Source organism: Vigna radiata, unplaced genomic scaffold, assembly GCF_000741045.1.
Source record: "Vigna radiata var. radiata cultivar VC1973A unplaced genomic scaffold, Vradiata_ver6 scaffold_269, whole genome shotgun sequence".
Taxonomy (NCBI): domain Eukaryota; kingdom Viridiplantae; phylum Streptophyta; class Magnoliopsida; order Fabales; family Fabaceae; genus Vigna; species Vigna radiata.
Genome location: NW_014543977.1, coordinates 376391 through 395000, shown reverse-complemented (window position 1 = coordinate 395000; position 18610 = coordinate 376391). Strand labels below are relative to the sequence as shown.

At 38.5% G+C, this 18610-nt stretch overlaps 1 protein-coding gene across 1 annotated transcript; it reads left to right on the top strand.

Moving 5' to 3' along the window:
• The first annotated feature begins 17227 nt into the window (after positions 1-17227).
• Positions 17228-17674, top strand: LOC106755053. Its single transcript, XM_014637150.1, has one exon. It carries the CDS (start codon positions 17228-17230, stop codon positions 17672-17674), a length of 447 nt encoding a protein of 148 aa, XP_014492636.1.
• The last annotated feature ends 936 nt before the right edge of the window (positions 17675-18610 follow it).

Sequence of the window (18610 nt, the reverse complement as noted above, 5' to 3'; positions counted from 1 at the left end):
TACTTGGTCTTACCATTTATATTACTTATACGATTTGGTACACTTGCCAATTTGTCAACAAGTTTTTGGCGCTGTTGCCGGGGACTCGCGATTTATTTTTCTAGTAGTGTGAATTAATTGAGTTTGACTTGATTTGATTTTATGTTTTTTTTTTTGTTTTTAATAAATGTTTTCTAGGGTTTTGTGCCTAATTTTTGTAGAATGCAGTTTGCACAAGAATTTGATTATGTGGGCACTCAATTCTACCAAAATGATTTCAACCACTGTGGGGATCCTTTTTCAAATATATATCGAAACCACTTAGGGCATCAGTCCTCTCCGCGAAAAGAAACGTTACGGGAAGCTAAAGAACGTTTATGGTAAGAATTATTTTCTGTCACGAAAGAAACGTTGGGGGAAGTTCAACAATTCTTGCGGCAGTAATTATTTTCTGTACCAAAAGAGACATTGGGGGAAACCCAACAGCGTTTACAACAAAAACAATCTTTTGTATGCAAAGAAACTTTGGGAGAAACACAAGCACAATTATTGCAGGAACAACACTCACATGCCCTGAAGGCTTTAGGCATTATCAAGGTTGATACTTAAGTCAACCCTAAAGAAGAATGTCAAGCCACTATCTTTGCACATGATAATGTTCTCAATGAGGAAAAGAAAGAAGAAGAAGAGCTAGAGATGTTGGAAGAGGAAACAAAAACAGAAGTTGTTGTTGAGAAAAATATAGAGGAGATAGAAACAGAAAAGTTGAAGGAGAATGAGAAGAAGGACGAGAAGGGAAAAGCCATGGTTGAAGGAAAAGAAAAAAAGAAAAAAATGTGAAAATAAAGAAAGAAAAGAAAAAGAAAAGGAGAAGGATAAGGAAGGAGAAGGTTAAGAAAAAGAGGAAGAGAGGAAAGAAGAAAAGATCACATGAAAGACCTCTTCCTCATAAAAAGAAAAATCATAGGATAGGAAAGAAGTTCAAGTTGGCGATCTTCAAGAAATTGGAGATTAAAGTTTCTATGATTGAAACATGGAAACAGGTGCTTGGTGTTCTTAATTTTATGAAGAAATTCAGCAGGAAGAAGAAAAAGAAAATAATATCAAGAAAGGGGAGTATCAACACCTACTGATGGGTGTTTGATTTTATTTGATTTTATTTTATTTTATTTGATTTGATTTTATGTTATTTGATTTTATTTGATTTTATTTGAGTTGATTTGATTTTATTTGATTTTATTTGATTTTATCTTATTTGATTTGATTTTATTTTATTTTACTTTATTTTATTTTATTTTATTTTATTTTTACTTTTTATTTTATTTTACTTTATTTTATTTTATTTTATTTTTGGGTTATGCGTTGCTTCTGATGACAGTAATGATAGCATCTACTAAGGGATGCTAGAAAATTTTTGAATCCACTGAAGGATTCCAGGAAGGCACACCTACTGATGGGTGATGGGAGGTATTGCACTTACTGACAAGTGCTAACCAGGTTTGGGTCAGGCTCGTGACGTTAAACAAGCGCTACTAGGAGGCAACCTAGATTTTCTTCTTACACTTTTGCATTTTAAATTCTTAGAATAGTTTGAATTTTTATTTTTGGTGTGTGCTCTTGGCTTTACTACTTGTTCTGAAAATGTTGGACTAACTGATGTGCATGATGAATCTATTTGATGATTTTTGGATGTGGATGAGAATTGAGTTGTAATGCATGATGATATCCAGGAAATAGATGGGTGATGAATTTATGATTATGGTCATGATGCTAGGCATGGTGTATGAATGAATTTTGTGTGAGGAAGCATGTGTGTGAGATTTTGAGCTCCAAAGTTTTATTGTTGCATGTATTGTTCACAGGAAAACATGGATGATATTGCCTTAATCCTGATGATCGATTGAATTGCATGTGAATGTCATATGATNAAGGCCATTTTTGAAAACCCCTCTCTAGCCAAAAAAAGAATAAAAAATTCACCAAAAGTGCTTGAAATATTATACCCCTTTTGAACCTTAGCCTTAAACAGGATGTGAACCCTTGTTTTGAAATTCTTTACCGTGAGTAAAGATGAGCTTAATTGTATGTGATGAAAAGGTTCAAGTTTGGGGTTGTACGGGAGAAAATTGAAAAAGCAAGTAAAAGGCATTGAGCTCAATTGTTGTGAAAAGAGAAAAATTCATGAGAAAAAGAAAAGAAAAGAAGAAAAGGATGAAGATGAGCTCAATGAAAAAGAAAAGAAAAGGGCAGAAGTTGGGAATGAGAAATTTTGGTGAGAGAGTTGTGCTTAATTGTTGAATATTTTGACAGTTCTCTTGACTCAAGGATTTTGAATTCTAGAAAAACCAATTTTTCTTGTCAGCCCAACCTCATTACAAGCATTGAAAAAGTCCTTTTGATGGCATTTGCATGTAAAGATGTTGATTGTTTGAGATGAATGGCAATTTTGTTTCATGTAACTTGTTAACAACAAAGAGTGGAGTGTCACCTTAAACACTTGAGTGATTGAGTGAAACACTTGATTGGTATGACCTGTTGATTTTCATGAGTACATTTTTGCTTAGTGGATTGATCATTCATAATGTATAACATCTATTGTGCAATCTCTGGATTGAAAGCATGCATGCATCTTATTTTGGATTTCACTGAGGATATTGAATTGAGTGGTTTTGTCATGTACCTTAGGATTGTTGAGGCATTGGATGAAACAATATAAAGCCAAGTTTTGTTTTGTGTGTTATTTTGTTTTGTTTTGCTTAAGGACAAGCAAAATTCTAAGTTTGGGGTGTTGATGAAGGTTGAAAAATAATTATTTTCATATGTCAATTTGGACCAAATTACACCTTTTAATACTCGGAATGAGCTTAGAATCAAGCAAAACTCAATAAATGAGTCTGAAGAGAGTCAAATGTTGTTTTTAGCGATTTTATGCTTGTTTTGCATTGTTTTGTAGCTAATTTGAGAAAAGTAAAAAATGGAGTTAAAGATACAGGTCGTTGACTCAAGAAAAGAGCAGAAAAATGAAGATTTGAAGAGTCGACGCATCGCCCGGTGGCAATGATAAAGGTTTTTGGAATGATTTGAAAGAATGGTTGAATTATCAAATGGTTGGAGTGTAGAAGAGTCAAACAAAATGCAGAAAAGTCAACCAGTCAACCAGAAAAGTCAACCAGTCAACCAGTTGACCAGAATGCTGAAAAGTTGACCAGAGCGCAGTTAACCACTGCCGGGCGGTTGACCGTGGCGCCGGGCGGTTGACCGTGGCGCCGGGCGGTTGACCGAAGCGCCGGGCGGCTGTTTTCGGCGCCTGGCGATTCTATGATGGGCTTGGGCTTGAATTTTGTTACTTTTCTTGGTTATAAATACCCCTATTACGCATAACAATTGAATCAATCTAATATTCAAGGGTAGTATGTAAGAGAGAGCGGAATAGATGAAATTGTTAGTACCCAACAACATCCATTCATCCATTGTTTTCGCTTGTCAATTGAATCAACCTTTATTTTGCATGTTAATATTTTTGCTCTCAAACCCAATTTATNAATTTTAATTTCTCAAGTCTTATTATTTTAATTCACGCGAACGAGGAAGCCATACAAGTCTCTTGGGAAACGATACTTGGTCTTACCATTTATATTACTTGTACGATTTGGTACACTTGCCATTTTGTCAACACAACTCCCAACAGTTTAGCACTAGGAATGATGCCATTGTGGTAAGGGGCGTACATGATGTTGTTGCCCAGTCTTTGTCAGCTATTGAAAGCAAGTTGGAAGACAAGATTGAATCTCTTGTGAAGTTAGTGACACAGTTGGCAACCAACCAGAAACCTACAGCTTCATCCGCATTTGTTGCACGACTATGTGCTGTTTGTACTTCTGGTGACCACTACACAGATGCTTGTTCTACTTTGCAGCACTCAGCTGCCTCTGATGCGCCTCAGGCTTATACGACTAACATCTACAACAACAGGCAGCCACAACAGGCATCTACAACAACAGGCAGCCACATCACCCCAATCTTAGGTGGAACAATGCGCCACAGCAACAGCAGCAGGCACCACCTTTCCAGAACACTGGAGGCCCCAACAGATATGTGCCTCCACCCATGCAACAAAATCAGAGGCAACAACAGCAGCAACAAGAGGAACCTGTCAAACCAGCTGCCCAGACTTCTTCTTTTTCTGAGCCTTCATTGGAAGAGTTAGTGAGACAGATGACCTTGCAGAACCTGCAGTTTCAGCAGGAGACTGAAGCTTCTATACAGAGTCTCACTAACCAGATGGGTCAGATGGCTACTCAACTTAACCAGGCGCAATCTCAAAATTCTGATAAGCTACCATCTGAGACTGTGCAGAACCCGAAGAATGTGAGTGCCATTACCCTCAGATCGGGGAAGCAGATTGTTGTGCCTTCCGAGCCCGCTTCTACACCTACACCCGTGCCTGCCACTTGTCCTAGAGAGGACGACCATGACGGTCCACGCAGGGCATTTGAGGTTGGTGGATCTTCTTCTTCAGCCGGTGGATCTTCTCCAGGTGGACCTTCTCCCTCCTCCACCTCCACCGCCGCTGTCGCACCTTCTCCATTGGTTGACTGACCTATCCCTCTTCCATTCCCTTCACGGGCACTTCCTAGCAAAAAGAATGAAGAGGTGGATAGGGAAATTCTGGAGACCTTCAGGAAAGTAGAGGTGAACATACCTCTACTCGATGCCATCAAGCAGATATCCCAAGTATGCCAAATTTCTGAAGGAGTTGTGCACACATAAAAGGAAGATAAAGGGCAATGAGAGAATTAGCATGGGAAGGAATGTATCAGCTCTTATTGGTAAATCGGTCCCGCACATTCCTGAAAAGTGCAAGCACCCAGGTACGTTTTGCATTCCTTGTGTGATTGGTAATAGTAAGTTTGAAAATGCAATGCTGGATTTGGGTGCATCCATAAATGTCATGCCATTGTCTATTTATAAATCTCTGTCTCTTGGTCTATTACAGCCTACGGGTGTGGTCAGAATGCATTAAGCACGTTCGTTCTTTACCTGTTCATTCTTTAGAGTCAGAATGCATTAACCACGTTGCAGGAAGTACACTTGAATCTGACTTGCAGGAACCCACTCTTGAGCTGAAACAGCTCCCAGAAAACCTCAAGTACGTGTACTTGGAGGATGATGAGAGGAAACTGGTGATCATTTCCACCTCCCTTGATTCTGTTCAAGAGGAGAGGTTGCTTGATCATTTCCACCAGTGAGACAGCTGCAGAGAAGGCGAAACCCTGTGATCTTGGACGTGATTAATAAGGAGGTGATGAAGCTTTTGCAAGCTGGGATCATCTATCCTATTTCAGACAGTCAGTGGGTGAGCCCCATCCATGTTGTGCCCAAGAAGATTGGCCTCACTGTTGTGAAAAATGAGAAGGATGAGCTGATTCCCACAAGAGTGCAGAACAATTGGAGAGTCTGCATTGACTATAGGAGGCTGAATCAAGCGACCATGAAAGATCATTTCCCCCTGCCATTCATTGATCAGATGCTGGAGCGCCTGACAGGTAAATCTCATTACTGTTTTTTTGATGGTTATTTTGGTTACTTTCAAATAAACATTACGCTTGAGGATCAAGAGAAAACCACATTCACCTACCCCTTTGGCACTTTTGCCTATAGGAAGATGCCCTTTGGCCTATGCAACGCCCTTGGTACCTTTCAGCGGTGCATACTTAGCATTTTTAGCGACTTTCTTGAGAGTTGCATAGAGGTGTGTATGGATGACTTTACTGTTTATGGATCCTTTTTTGATTCATGTTTGGACAATCTGGAAAAAGTTTTGAAAAGATGCATAGAAACAAACCTTGTTCTCAATTTTGAGAAATGTCACTTCATGGTTGAACAGGGTTTGTTCTAGGGCATATTATTTCTGAAAAGGGAATAGAGGTAGATCCTGCTAAGATATGTGTGATTTCGCAGTTGCCTTACCCCTCTTGTGTGCGAGAGGTTAGATCTTTTCTAGGAGATGTAGGTTTCTACAGGGGCTTCATCAGGGATTTCAGCAAGAAGGCGCTTCCCTTGTCCAGACTGCTGCAGAAGGACATCAACTTTGAGTTTGATGACAGGTGCAAGCAGGCGTTTGACTGCCTGAAGGAAGCTTTGCCACCACTCTGATCATTCAGGCACCAGATTGGACAGCCCCGTTCAAGCTCATGTGTGATACGTCAAATTATGCCTAGGGAGCTGTCCTGACACAGAAAATTGATAAGCTGCCTCGAGTGATCTACTATGCTTCCCACTTTGGATGTTTCCCAAGCAAACTACACCACGACTGAGAAAGAGTTATTGGCAATTGGTTTTGCCCTAGATAAATTTAGGTCGTATTTGCTTGGTTCTCCTGTTATTGTGTATACTGACCATGCAGCTTTAAAGTTTCTATTGAAAATGGCTGAGTCAAAGCCTAGATTGATCAGGTGGATGCTACTACTCCAAGAGTTTGACTTGTAGATTAAAGACCGGAGTAGAGCACAAAACTTGGTTGCAGATCACCTCTGCAGGATTGAGAGAGCTGGGGATCAGGCTCATGTGTTGCCCATCCAGGATGATTTTCCTGATGCGAGTTTGTTGATGATTTCTTTCTCTCACCCTACTCCTTGGTTTGCGCATATTGTGAATTACTTGGTTGCATCTGTTTTTCCTCCCTTAGCATCACGTGCTCAGATTGCTAAAATTAAGAGTGATGCTAAGTATTATGTTTGGGATAACCCATATCTGTGGAAGTTGTTCAGTGACCAGGTTACTAGGAGATGCATTTCGGACCATGAGATTGACTCAATCCTGCAATTTTGTCATGCCTCCTCACCTGGTGGTCATCTGGGTATTCAAAGAACAGCTCGTAGGGTGCTTGATTGCGGTTTCTACTGGCCTTCCATCTGCAAGGATGCGGGGAGGATTTGTAGGACCTGTGAACCGTGTCAGAGAGTAGACATACCTATTTCACAGAGACAGGAGATGCCTCAACAGCCTATGCTGTTCTATGACGTGTTTGACGTTTGGGGTATAGATTTCATGGGTCCTTTTCCTGTTTCTTTTGGTTTCTCCTATATTCTCCTTGCTATGGATTATGTTTCAAAATGGGTGGAAGCGAGAGCCACCAGTACTAATGATGCTTGGGTTGTTGTGGATTTATTTAGATCTCCCCTCTTTTGCAGGTTTGGAGTGCCTAGAGCAATTGTTAGTGATCAGGGAACCCATTTTTGCAACAGATCCATGCAAGCTTTGCTCAAGAAATATGGGGCGACACATAGAGTTTCTACACCTTACCACCCTTAAACAAATGGGCAGGGTGAGATCTCCAACAGGGAGATTAAGAGGATTTTGGAGAAGATTGTCCAGCCCAACAGGAAAGATTGGAGTAATAGGTTGGACGATGCTCTTTGGGCCCACAAGACTGCCTACAAAGCACCCATTAGGACGTCTCCTTATCGGGTTGCCTTTGGAAAGGTGTGTCATCTGCCAATTGAGATTGAGCATCGAGCATACTGGGCTGTGAAGACGTGCAACTTCTCCATTGACCAAGCTGGAGAGGAAAGAAAGTTGCAGCTGAATGAACTGTACGAGATCCGTTTGGAAGCCTATTAGAACTCAGAGTTCTACAAAGAGAGGACCAAAAGGTTCCATGATAGTTCCATTCTTAGAAAGGACTTCGAGGTTGGCCAGCAGGTTTTGTTGTATAACTCTAGGCTCGGCCTCATGGGTGGTAATTTGAGATCAAAGTGGATTGGACCTTTTGTTGTTACTAATGTTTTCCCTTATGGTGCAGTTGAGATACAGAGTCCTTCCACAGCTAAAAGCTTCAAGGTGAACGGGCACAGACTAAAGCCTTTCCTCAACAATCCTTCTTTGTTGGATGCAGTGGTGGAGGAGACATCTTTGGTCCACCCCACCTACCCTCCCAGCTGACTCAGGGAGTTTCTTTTCCCCTTCCCTCCTCACTTTTAATGCACTTTGTCGGTATCTGATGACTATTCTGATTGTTTGATCTGTTGATTGTGACACACTAAGGACATTGTGTTGTTTAATAGTGGTCTATTAGGAGAGGTTGTTTCTTTGTTTATGTTTCGGTTTTTGGGTAGTTTGTTATGTCTGGTGTACAGTTTTGCATGCTTTTCGTGAATTCTGGACTGCGATTAGGTTGCTAGTTTCCCTTCACTGCATGGATACTCTGTTTTGTTGGACTCCTTGCTCTTCTTTGCTTGGAAGATAATCATGATGTTTGAGAGTTGAATTGATTGTGACCGACCTGTGTGAGATTTGAGCAATTTGGTGATCTTTCTTATGTGTGATATGTTTCTGGACTGCTTGCACATTTGCCTTGGCTTGACTTTGTTGATAATTCTTGATTCATGCGCATGTTTGAAAATGATAAAGGCATTTTGTTGATTGAGCCTCTTTAGCCAGATAGCCTACCCTGTTATGATCTCTTTGTTAGCCCCTTTGAGCCTATACTTCCCCCATTTCTTTGTTTTGAAGCTCATACAATAGCTTAAGTGAAAAACCATGATCACCTAAACCTTAGGAATTTTGGAGCTCTGGAATTGTTTTGGGAATAAGTGTGGTCTCTTAGGAGTTGTAGATGAATTGGCTAGTGAGTCCTCTCCTTGCAGTTGCACTGTAAATATCATGTATCTTGTCTTTTGAATTGTGTGTTGAATAGAAAAAAAAAGAGACAAAATGAAAAAAAAAGAAGAGAAAACACATAAAATTTTTTGTGAATAATGGAACCAAGAAGAGGATGGAATTAGAGGTTGTGGGTGTTTGAATGTGTTTACACTTGTTCCCCATTGCTCCTCTGTTCCTTATGGTTTGTAGGTTCTTATCCAGATGTATCCTCCCTTGTCCTTGGCCCCATTACAACCATGAAAAGACCTTTTGATTTGAACATGCATACGTGTTTGAGTGTTGATATTAGAGGCTTGCCAAGTCTATTTGTGTTTGCTTTCTTGAGTGAATCGAGTGACATTGTTTACCTTAGACACTTGAGAGAAACACTGATATTGTGTATCTGTGAGGCTCTGTTGCTTTTATTCAACTCTTGAACTAATTGACTGTTTTCCATGTACTGAATTGTTTGGATGATTCTGTGAGTATCTGCTTTCATTGACTCTGTGTGGGATCCGGCCTATGCCTTTCACTGTCCAGATTTTGTGAGAATTGTGCAACTCTGTTTCTGTTTTGTGAGTCTTTATTGTCTGTCTGTCGAGTCTCTGTCACCTCCCTGATGTTTGAGTAGTTCCCTGGTTTTCGTCTTGGTTTTGCCCAAGAGTGCAAAAGACTAAGTGTGGTCTATTTTTATGAGTCGTTATTTCTTGAACTGTATTTAGTTTATTGCAGTTGAATAAACCAAGGAATTGTGTTTAATTGTCTGTTATTTCCCCATTTTCCGAATTCTGCTTAATTTAGTCAGAAATTCGTAATTGTGCTAATTTGGATTTTCTAAGCTCTTTAAGCGCATTTCTGGTTGCAGGGAAATTGTGGAAATATCATCTGGAGCATTAGGATATGGCGTGGCACATTCAAGACTCAACATTTAGTCATTTAAATTCTAATTAAAGTTATAATTTCGTTTTCTAGAAGCCCTTAATTAGAATTAGGTGTTTTGGACCCTTTTAGGGGCATTTTTGTAAAAAAACCAATTGTGGGGGCCATGTGGCATCTCTTTAGGGCTGACTTGTAGTGTGTGGACCCCACCAAATTTGAAACTCTCGGTATTTGGAGAGCTTAGCCGACCACACACTCTTAGGCTCTCATATTCTCACACTTTGCATGGTTTCATGAACTTCATCCTTGGGAGCTTGTAAGGGTTCATTTTCTTTGAGCTATGGAATGAACAAGATCATGTTTTTCTTCTTCTCTTGCCTCAACCTTGATTATCTTTCTTTGTTGGTGATGAAAAACCGCCCATTCCCCATTCTATTTCTTGTTCTTTGAAGTTGGAAGCATGAGCTTGAAGGGTTTCTCTTGCATTTTCATGGTGGGTCTTTGGTTTGAATGAAGAGCTGTTTTGTTTTCCTTCCACATTTGCTGCAGTATTTTCGGTTTTATTTAAGTTTTCTTGGATTGGATGATAAAAATGGAGTCCTATGTGAGTTTTGGGTTGAAAAGAGCTTAAGTTTATGTGTTGGTGTTTTGAGTTCTGATCCATTTCTTCTTGCATTTCGTTTTTGATGTTTGGAAACATATTTGGAGTTGGACATTGTGTTTCATGATGGGTGTTGGACGGTTCTTGAAAGGGGTTTAGGGTTTCCATTTTATTTTAGTCAAAAAATTTGAAGAGAAGAGAGTTAGAACTTGGGTTGAAGGAGGTAGACTTTGTGTTTGATGTGTTTGTATGAATTTGCATTTGGAACCTTGCGTTCGAGTGTCCATGCTCAGTGTTGAGGAGAGGAAGAAAGATTATGAAGGTGTGTGTTGGTGAAGAAAACCGTGGGATGTGTTGGAACGGAGGAGAGAAGGTGCATTTAAGTCTTTGCCATTTTTGGACCAACACAAAAGATGCTTGTTTTGGCTAAAGGAAGGTTTCCTTTTTGGTCTTGCCCTTAGCTTCCAATCTATCGAGAGTAGCACAAGAGAATGGATGTGTTTGTAGTTTGTTTTCCTTGCTTTGACTTTGCTTACATGGCACATTGGTTGGACCATCCAAAGTATCTTCCATTTGCACATTGGTCTTTGAAGCAACTTTTGTAGAAGCTCTTTGCTAGCTCACGTAAATTGTGTCTTGGTGTGTGGTTTCATTTTATTCTTTGCTGCATGGTTGAAGATAGAGGACGGTTTTATTGTTTTTGGAATGCACATGTTTAATTTCTTGGAGAATGAAGCACATCGGACAAAAGAAGGCAACATATGAATTGTTTATTGAAGGAAGAAAGTCAAATTGGAAGGTGGTGGAGTGACTTACATACAAGAGGTCTTCTTAGGCCATTTTCATTTTCAATTTCTTTATTTGGTACACACTTGGTCACATGAAGTGCTAGGAAAAAGTTGTGTTTGCTTATTTCTTTTGTTTTACATTAATTTGCATATTAGGATTAGTTGCTTTTGATTTCTCTAATTTAGTTTTGCATTTAAATTTATTTAGTGTGTTGGTGTCTAATATTTTATTTTATTTTGTCTTAATGTTGTCTTGTATTTGTGGTAGAGATAATTTAATTACCATGCTAGCTTAAATTACTCTAGTTGGTCATTAGCTATATTGCTATGTTTCTTTGAGGTTTCTGAACTGTGACTGTGTGGCAACTCTGACTTGGTTAATATTAATTCTATATTTGCACCTGCAATTGGGTATACGCTTAGTTGCGCAGTTTGTGTGACATCTTCGCTTAGTTGATGGAACTGTATGGTGTAAATCAGATTTGATATTAACAACGCATTCGCTTAGTTCGCGTTTATAAAGACAGAATTAACCGTCACTTAGTCGATTAACTCTGTTGGATTAGAGGTCTGAGTAGCAACTATATTTAGATAATATATGATAGGAAACATTGTAATTAAGTTAATGATCAACCGTTTTCATTCTATGTTGAAACCGTTTTCTTTAGATCTGTGTTTACATCTTTAATTTCATCTGTGTTTTCAATTTGATTCATCCGCATTCCAAAACCCTTTCACAACCCCCCCCCCCTTTGTGTTCGACTCGATTCTTGAACCGCAAAGTTGGTCTTTGGGAGACGACCTAGGGGTCATTCCTTAGCTATACTGCATTTATTTGCACATCAAATTTGTGTGGGTTGCGACAGCGCATCACTATCATCAATAAAATTCCTACTAATTGGATAAAAGTGATTAAAAATCACATGAGGCTGGCAGCTTTCAAGAACTCACCCTATCTTCCATATGCATGACTAATTATATTTGATAGTAAAACACACCCTTTATGGCTTAGAATGAGCTTTAAATCAAGTAAAACATTGTTTTGAAGGGTTTTAAGGTGAATTGAAGATGGAAGTGAAGCAAGGTGGACTTAAACCCATGAAAGAAGGAGAAAAATGGTGAAAAGAAGGGTCAAGTGAGCCGCTGAGCGCCAGAATGGTCTGCTGAGCGCTCAAAGCGATTAAAGGGAAACCGCTGAGCGGCAAAACTGACTGTTGGGCGGTCAAAGCGGCAAGAGGCAAACCGTTGAGCGGTTAACTTAGGCGCCTGGGCGGTTGTCTGTTTTTATTAGCTAGATTCTGTAATCTTTCTGTTATCTTTTTGTTATCTTTTTGAGCTTATATATAGCTCCACTGCGAATTAGAAGGGGATTCTTTTGGCAGAGAGAACGTCCAGAGCCATTCCACACACCTTGGAGGAGATTCCTTGGATGCTTAGGCTCCTTTTTTATCAAATCTAGGGTTTGCTTTTCCATTCTTTCATTATTTTCATCTAGTTTCACCATGACAATGGTGAACTAAACCCTTTGTTGTTGGGGAACAATGTAATCTTTTGAAACTCTCATATATCCAAATTCTTATTTATTTCATATGCTTNTCNTATACTTNTTTATCAATTGTTGGGTTCTCATCTTTGCTAAATGCTTTTATTGTTTAACTCATTCAGTAAATGTTGTTTGTCTTTATCGATATGGGGACGTACGGTAATGTCGTGAACTGGTGGGAAATTCCTTGATTATGCTAATACCGCTTAGGGATAGGGGTAGGACGATCAATTGTATTTTGCTTCTGTTCGCATTGCATTATTGGTTGCTAGGGGAGGCTAAGGATAGCAAGCCGGTAATTAATAATAGGCTCTTTTCACCAAGGGATTGGGTTAAGGGTAGGCTAGAAAGTTTGCATGGAAATTAGATAAATAAGTGAAGTAAATAAGAAAAGTAAATATATGAGAGTGGATAAGATGAAAATGTAAACCCCAACAACACCATTAATCCATAGTTTCTCAAAACCAATTAAATCAACTGCATTTGCATGTTTATTTTTGTTCTTTGCATACAGCCACCAATTTAATTCTTTTCTCAAGTCTTACACAATTTTTTTACATGAAAAGTAAGGCCTAAGAGTCCTTGGGGAAGAACGATATTGGGTTTACCAATTATATTACTTGATAACGATCTGGTACACTTGCCTGAGGCTTAACAAGTTTTTGGCGCCGTTGCCGGGGACTCGTGGTTTAACTTATCTAGTAGTGTAAACTGATTAAGTTTGACTTGATTGTATATATCTTTTTATTTTCTTTTTATTTTTTTTATATAAAAAAGTTGCTACTAGGGTTTGTATTTCTTGTGCATGCAGTAGGAGCCCAGAGATACTAGGAGCAAGAGAAATACGCAACCTCTTCTTGAAGGCTTCAGCGACGCAAGGGGGAGAAGGAGAGTCAGATGCCCATCTAGGGATTTGTTTTCTTCCCCTAAAAGATTACTATCACCTTCACCAGATAGAAGAACAGAGGAGATGGCTGAAATAACTCCTCCAAGACGCACTCTTGCAGACCAATAAAATGCGGTTGGCCCTTTCGATTTTAATAGCATAGCCATGCCTACAGATCAAATGACCAACATGGTGATGAATCCAGCACTTATACACCTGGTGCAAAGCAATCAGTTTCACGGCCTGTCAAATGAGAACCCCTATGACCATTTGATAGCGTTTAGTGAGATATGCAATACAATGAAGATGACAGGTGTATCAGATGATACAGTGAGGCTTAGCTTGTTCCCGTTCTCATTGGGAGGCAATGCTAAGACATGGCTTAATTCCTTCCCTGAAGGGACATTTACTACATGGGAGACTGTGGCTAAAAAATTTGTCAAGAAATATTTTCCACAGTTTAAAATTACACAGGGAAGACTGTAAATTTCATCATTCAAACAGGGAATGAAAGAGACTCTCGGGCAAGCATGGGATAGGTTTAAAATCCTATTAAGGAAGACTCTAGTCCATGGATTTGATAAGACAACCATAGTTCTTACATTCCTTGGAGGGCTACATATGTATTCAAAGATGATGCTAAATGCTGCAGCCGAAGGGGATATCAAAATGAAAACTGAGGATGAGGCTTATGAGTTGATTGAAAGTATGGAAGATAATGAAGAAACACAGAGTGAAAATGCTGATGTTGTTCAGAAAGTTCCTAAATCATAGGATTATAGTTCTATGATGGAGCAGATTAAGATAATTACTCAACAACTAGATATAATTATTCAGAAATTATTTGTCCTGCCACAGGAGATGATAACAGTCTCAAGAAGTTTAGAGCAACCCAAATTCATGCCTATGCAAAGGAGTATAGATTCTGAAGAGACTTTTCAGAAAATTGTGAAAAGTAGTGTGTTCTATGTTGATCAAAGGGAGGAAACGGAGGCATGTGAAATGATTACTAGAAGTGGAAAAGTATTAGAGGAGAGAAGAGTAGAAAAAGAGAGTGTTGAAAAAAAGAGTGAGCAAGAGAAAGATGGGGAGAGAGAAAAAAAATGAGGGTGATAAGAGAGAAGAAGAAGTTGAAAAATTGAGAGAAAAGGAGTATGTTAAACCTTTGCCTTATCCAAAGACATACTCAAGAAGAGAGATGGAAAAACAGTTTGAGCGCTTCATGGAGATTTTTAGGAAATTGGAAATAACCATACCATTTTCTAAGGCAGTTCAGCAAATGCCCTCATATGCTAAATTCTTAAAAGAATTGCTCATGAAAAAGAGGAAGTATGTTGAAAAGGAGACCAATGAAGTTCAAGGAAATTGTAGTGCAGTCATACAAAGGAAATTACCTCCTAAATTGCAAGATCCAAGGAGTTTCACCATTCCATTCACTATTGGAGAGTTAGAAGTGGGTAAAGCTCTGATTAATTTGGGAGCAAGCATTAATCTAATGCCTCTTTCTATGTTTAGAAAGATTAGAGGATTAGAACTGAAGGCAACAAGGATGACTCTTCAATTAGCAGATAGATCCCTTAAATACCCATATGGAGTGGCAGAAGATGTGATAGTTAAAGTGGATAAATTTTTATTCCTAGTGGATTTTGTTGTTACGGAGATGGAGGAGAATGGAGATGCACCTTTGATTCCTGGAAGACCTTTCATGAAGACAGCTAGGATTTTAATTGATGTGGAGAATGGTAAGCTAAAGGTTAGAGTACAGGATGAAGAGGTAAATTTTGATGTCTTCCAAGCAATGTCTTATCCTAGAGATAAAAAGTCATGCTTCCAAATAGACATTATGGAAGAACTTTGTATGCTGCAAGATTATGGACTAGTGGAAAGTGATTATAGACTAGTGATAAAAAGACATCCTTATGGAAAGTGATTATAGACTAGTGGCTCAACCACAAAGAAGATTAAATCCAGTTATGAAAGAAGTCGTGAGAAAGGAGGTGTTGAAGTTATTAGAAGCAGGAATTATATACCCAATATCTGATAGTAAATGGGTAAGTTCAGTTCAAGTGGTGCCAAAGAAAGGAGGAATGACAGTAATACATAATGAAAAAAATGAATTAATTCCTACATGAACAGTTACTCGGTGACGAATGTGTATAGATTACAGAAAGTTGAATATAGCTACCAGGAAGGATCATTTTCCCTTACCTTTTATGGACTAGATGCTAGAAAGATTAGCTGGACAGGCATATTATTGCTTCCTTGATGGTTATTCTGGATATAATCAAATTGTGGTAGATCCTGAAGATCAAGAGAAAACAACTTTTACATGTCCTTTTGGTATATTTGCCTATAGAAAAATGCCATTTGGATTATGTAATGCACCTGCTACATTTCAACGGTGTATGCAAGCTATCTTTGCAGAATTTATGGAGAAAAGCATAGAAGTCTTCATGGATGATTTTTCAGTATTTGGAGATTCTTTTTAGAGATGTTTAATCAATTTAGATGCAGTTCTTAAAAGGTGTGTTCAAACAAATCTTGTCTTGAATTGGAAAAAATGCCATTTTATGGTCATTGAAGGAATTGTGTTGGGACACAAAATTTCGTCTAAGGGGATTGAAGTCGACAAAGCCAAAGTGGAAGTTATTGAAAAGCTTCCACCACCATCAAATGTGAAAGGAATCCAGAGTTTCTTAGGCCATGCTGGTTTCTATCGGAGATTTATTAAGGATTTTTCAAACATTGCTAAGCCATTGAGTAATCTGCTGGTTAAGGATACACCATTTGAGATGAGTTATGAATGTTTGCAAGCTTTTGATGTTTTAAAAAAAAGCTTAATTTCTGCTCCAGTAATTGTGGCTCCAGACTGGAATAAAGATTTTGAACTTATGTGTGATGCTAGTGACTATGCTATAGGTGCAGTATTGGGCCAAAGAAGAGAAAAAGTATTTCATGTTATTTACTATGCTAGCAAAGTATTAAATGAAGCCCAATTGAATTATGCTACCACAGACAAAGAATTTTTGGCTATAGTCTATGCACTGGAGAAATTTAGATCTTATCTCATTGGATCTAAAGTTATAGTTTACACGGTTCATGCAGCTAGAAAATACTTATTAACAAAGCCAGATTCAAAGCCACGGTTAATCAGGTGGGTGCTTTTGTTACAAGAGTTTGACATAGAGATTCGTGATAAAAAGGGGAGTGAGAATTTAATAGCTGATCACTTATCTCGACTAGTTAACACTGAAGTAACGAGCAAAGAGAAGGAAGTCTGGGAGTCTTTTTCAGATGAAACCCTTTTGTACATTCAACAAAGGTCGTGGTTCGCTGATATGGCTAATTTTAAAGTTGCAAGTGTTATTCCTGAAGAGTTAAATTGGCAACAGAAAAAGAAGTTTTATTCTAATGCTAAGCAGTTTATATGGGATGATCCGTATTTATTTAAGATCGGAGCGGATAATCTTTTAAGGAGATGTGTCACCAAGGAAGAGGCAGAAGGAATCCTTTGGCATTGTCATAATTCTCCTTATGGAGGACATTATAATGGGGAGCGAACGACTGTAGAAATTCTTCAGTCAGGATTTTATTGGCCTACTTTTTTTAAAGACGCTCATAATCATGCTAGGAATTGTGATAAGTGTCAAAGGACAGGAGTATTTCAAGAACGCATGAGATGCCATTACAAGGCATTTTAGAAGTTGAAGTTTTTTATTGTTGGGGTATTGATTTTGTTGGGCCTTTTCTACCATCATTTAATAATGAATATATTTTGGTGGCTGTTGATTATGTGAGTAAATGAGTTGAAGCTATAACATGTCTAAAGAATGATGCCAATACGGTGATTAAATTCTTAAAAAGACAAATCTTCTAACGTTTTGGAACCCCTGGGGTACTTATTAGTGATGGGGGATCTCATTTTTGTAATGCCCAGCTTGCTAAGGTGGCTGCATCGTATCCCCCACAAGCGAATGGTAGCTGAAGTTTCCAACTGGGAAATTAAGAGGATATTAGAGAAGAAAGTTGCTTTTTCACGAAAAGATTGGTCACAAAAACTAGATGATGCTCTTTGGGCGTACAAGACAACTATGAAGACTTCCATGGGGTTATCACCTTTTCAGATGGTATATGGGAAAGCATGTCACTTGCCAGTAGAGATGGAACATAAAGCTTTGTGGGGTTTGAAATTTTTAAATTTTGATCCTCATGAAATTCAAAGCAAGCGAAGAAATCAGTTGTTAGAGCTTGAAGAGATGCGGTTACATGCATATGACTCATCTAGGCGTTATAAAGAGAAGGTGAAATTTTATCATGATAAAAAGCTGATAAAGATAGTCTTCACTCCAGGATAGCAGGTGCTATTATTTAATTCACGGTTGAAGTTATTTCCTAGGAAGTTGAAACCAAAATGGTCTGGACCTTTTGTGATAAAGAGTGTATATCTAAACGGAGCTGTGGAATTGGAGACTACAGATAAGGATGATCAGTAGAGAAGATAAGTGGTAAATGGTCAGAGGCTCAAACACTATTTGGGAGGAGAAATGGAGCAGTTCTCCACGGTACTGATGTTGCTGGATCCATGAGGTTCGGGTCAGGCTCGTGACATTCAACAAGCGCTTTTGGGAGGCAACCCAGGTTTTATCTCTTTGAATTAGTAGTATAGGGAAAGTTTATGTTTGTGTCTATGCTTGACTTGTAAATTTATTCGGATAATGGTTCAATTTTATTGCATGATTAGTTATTTACTACTGATAATTGATTGTGGATGATGATTGAGAATGTGTGAATATTGATATCCAGGTTGATGGTTCACTAACTATGTGAACAGATGAGTAAGTGATTCATGATTGTGATTTCGATGCTAAGCAGGATTCATGAATGAGAAGTAAGAAAGCATGATTATGTGAGGAATTGAGCTCCAGAGTTTTATTGTTGTGTGCACTGTTCACAAGGAATCATGAATGCTATTGACTTAATCTTGATAATTGATTGAATTGCATGTATGTCATATGATCAAGGCCATGCTTGGAAAGCCCTTACTTAGCCAAATTTTCACCCAAAAAATGTTAAATGATATACCCTTTTTGAACCTTGGCCTTAAACAGTATGAAAACCCTTGTTTGAATTGAATTACCTTGAGTTGGGTTGAGGATAATTATATGTGTTGAAAAGGTTCGAGTTTGGGGTTGTATGGGGAAAGTGAAAGGCAAAAGAAAAAGAAAAGCATTGAGTTCAAAAGATGAAAAAGAAAAATGCATGAGAAAGAAAAGAAAAGAAGAAAGAGAAAA

Excerpts from the sequence above, each read along its gene's own strand:
- LOC106755053 (XM_014637150.1), top strand. The coding sequence starts at position 17,228 with ATGGGGGATCTCATTTTTGTAATGCCCAGCTTGCTAAGGTGGCTGCAT.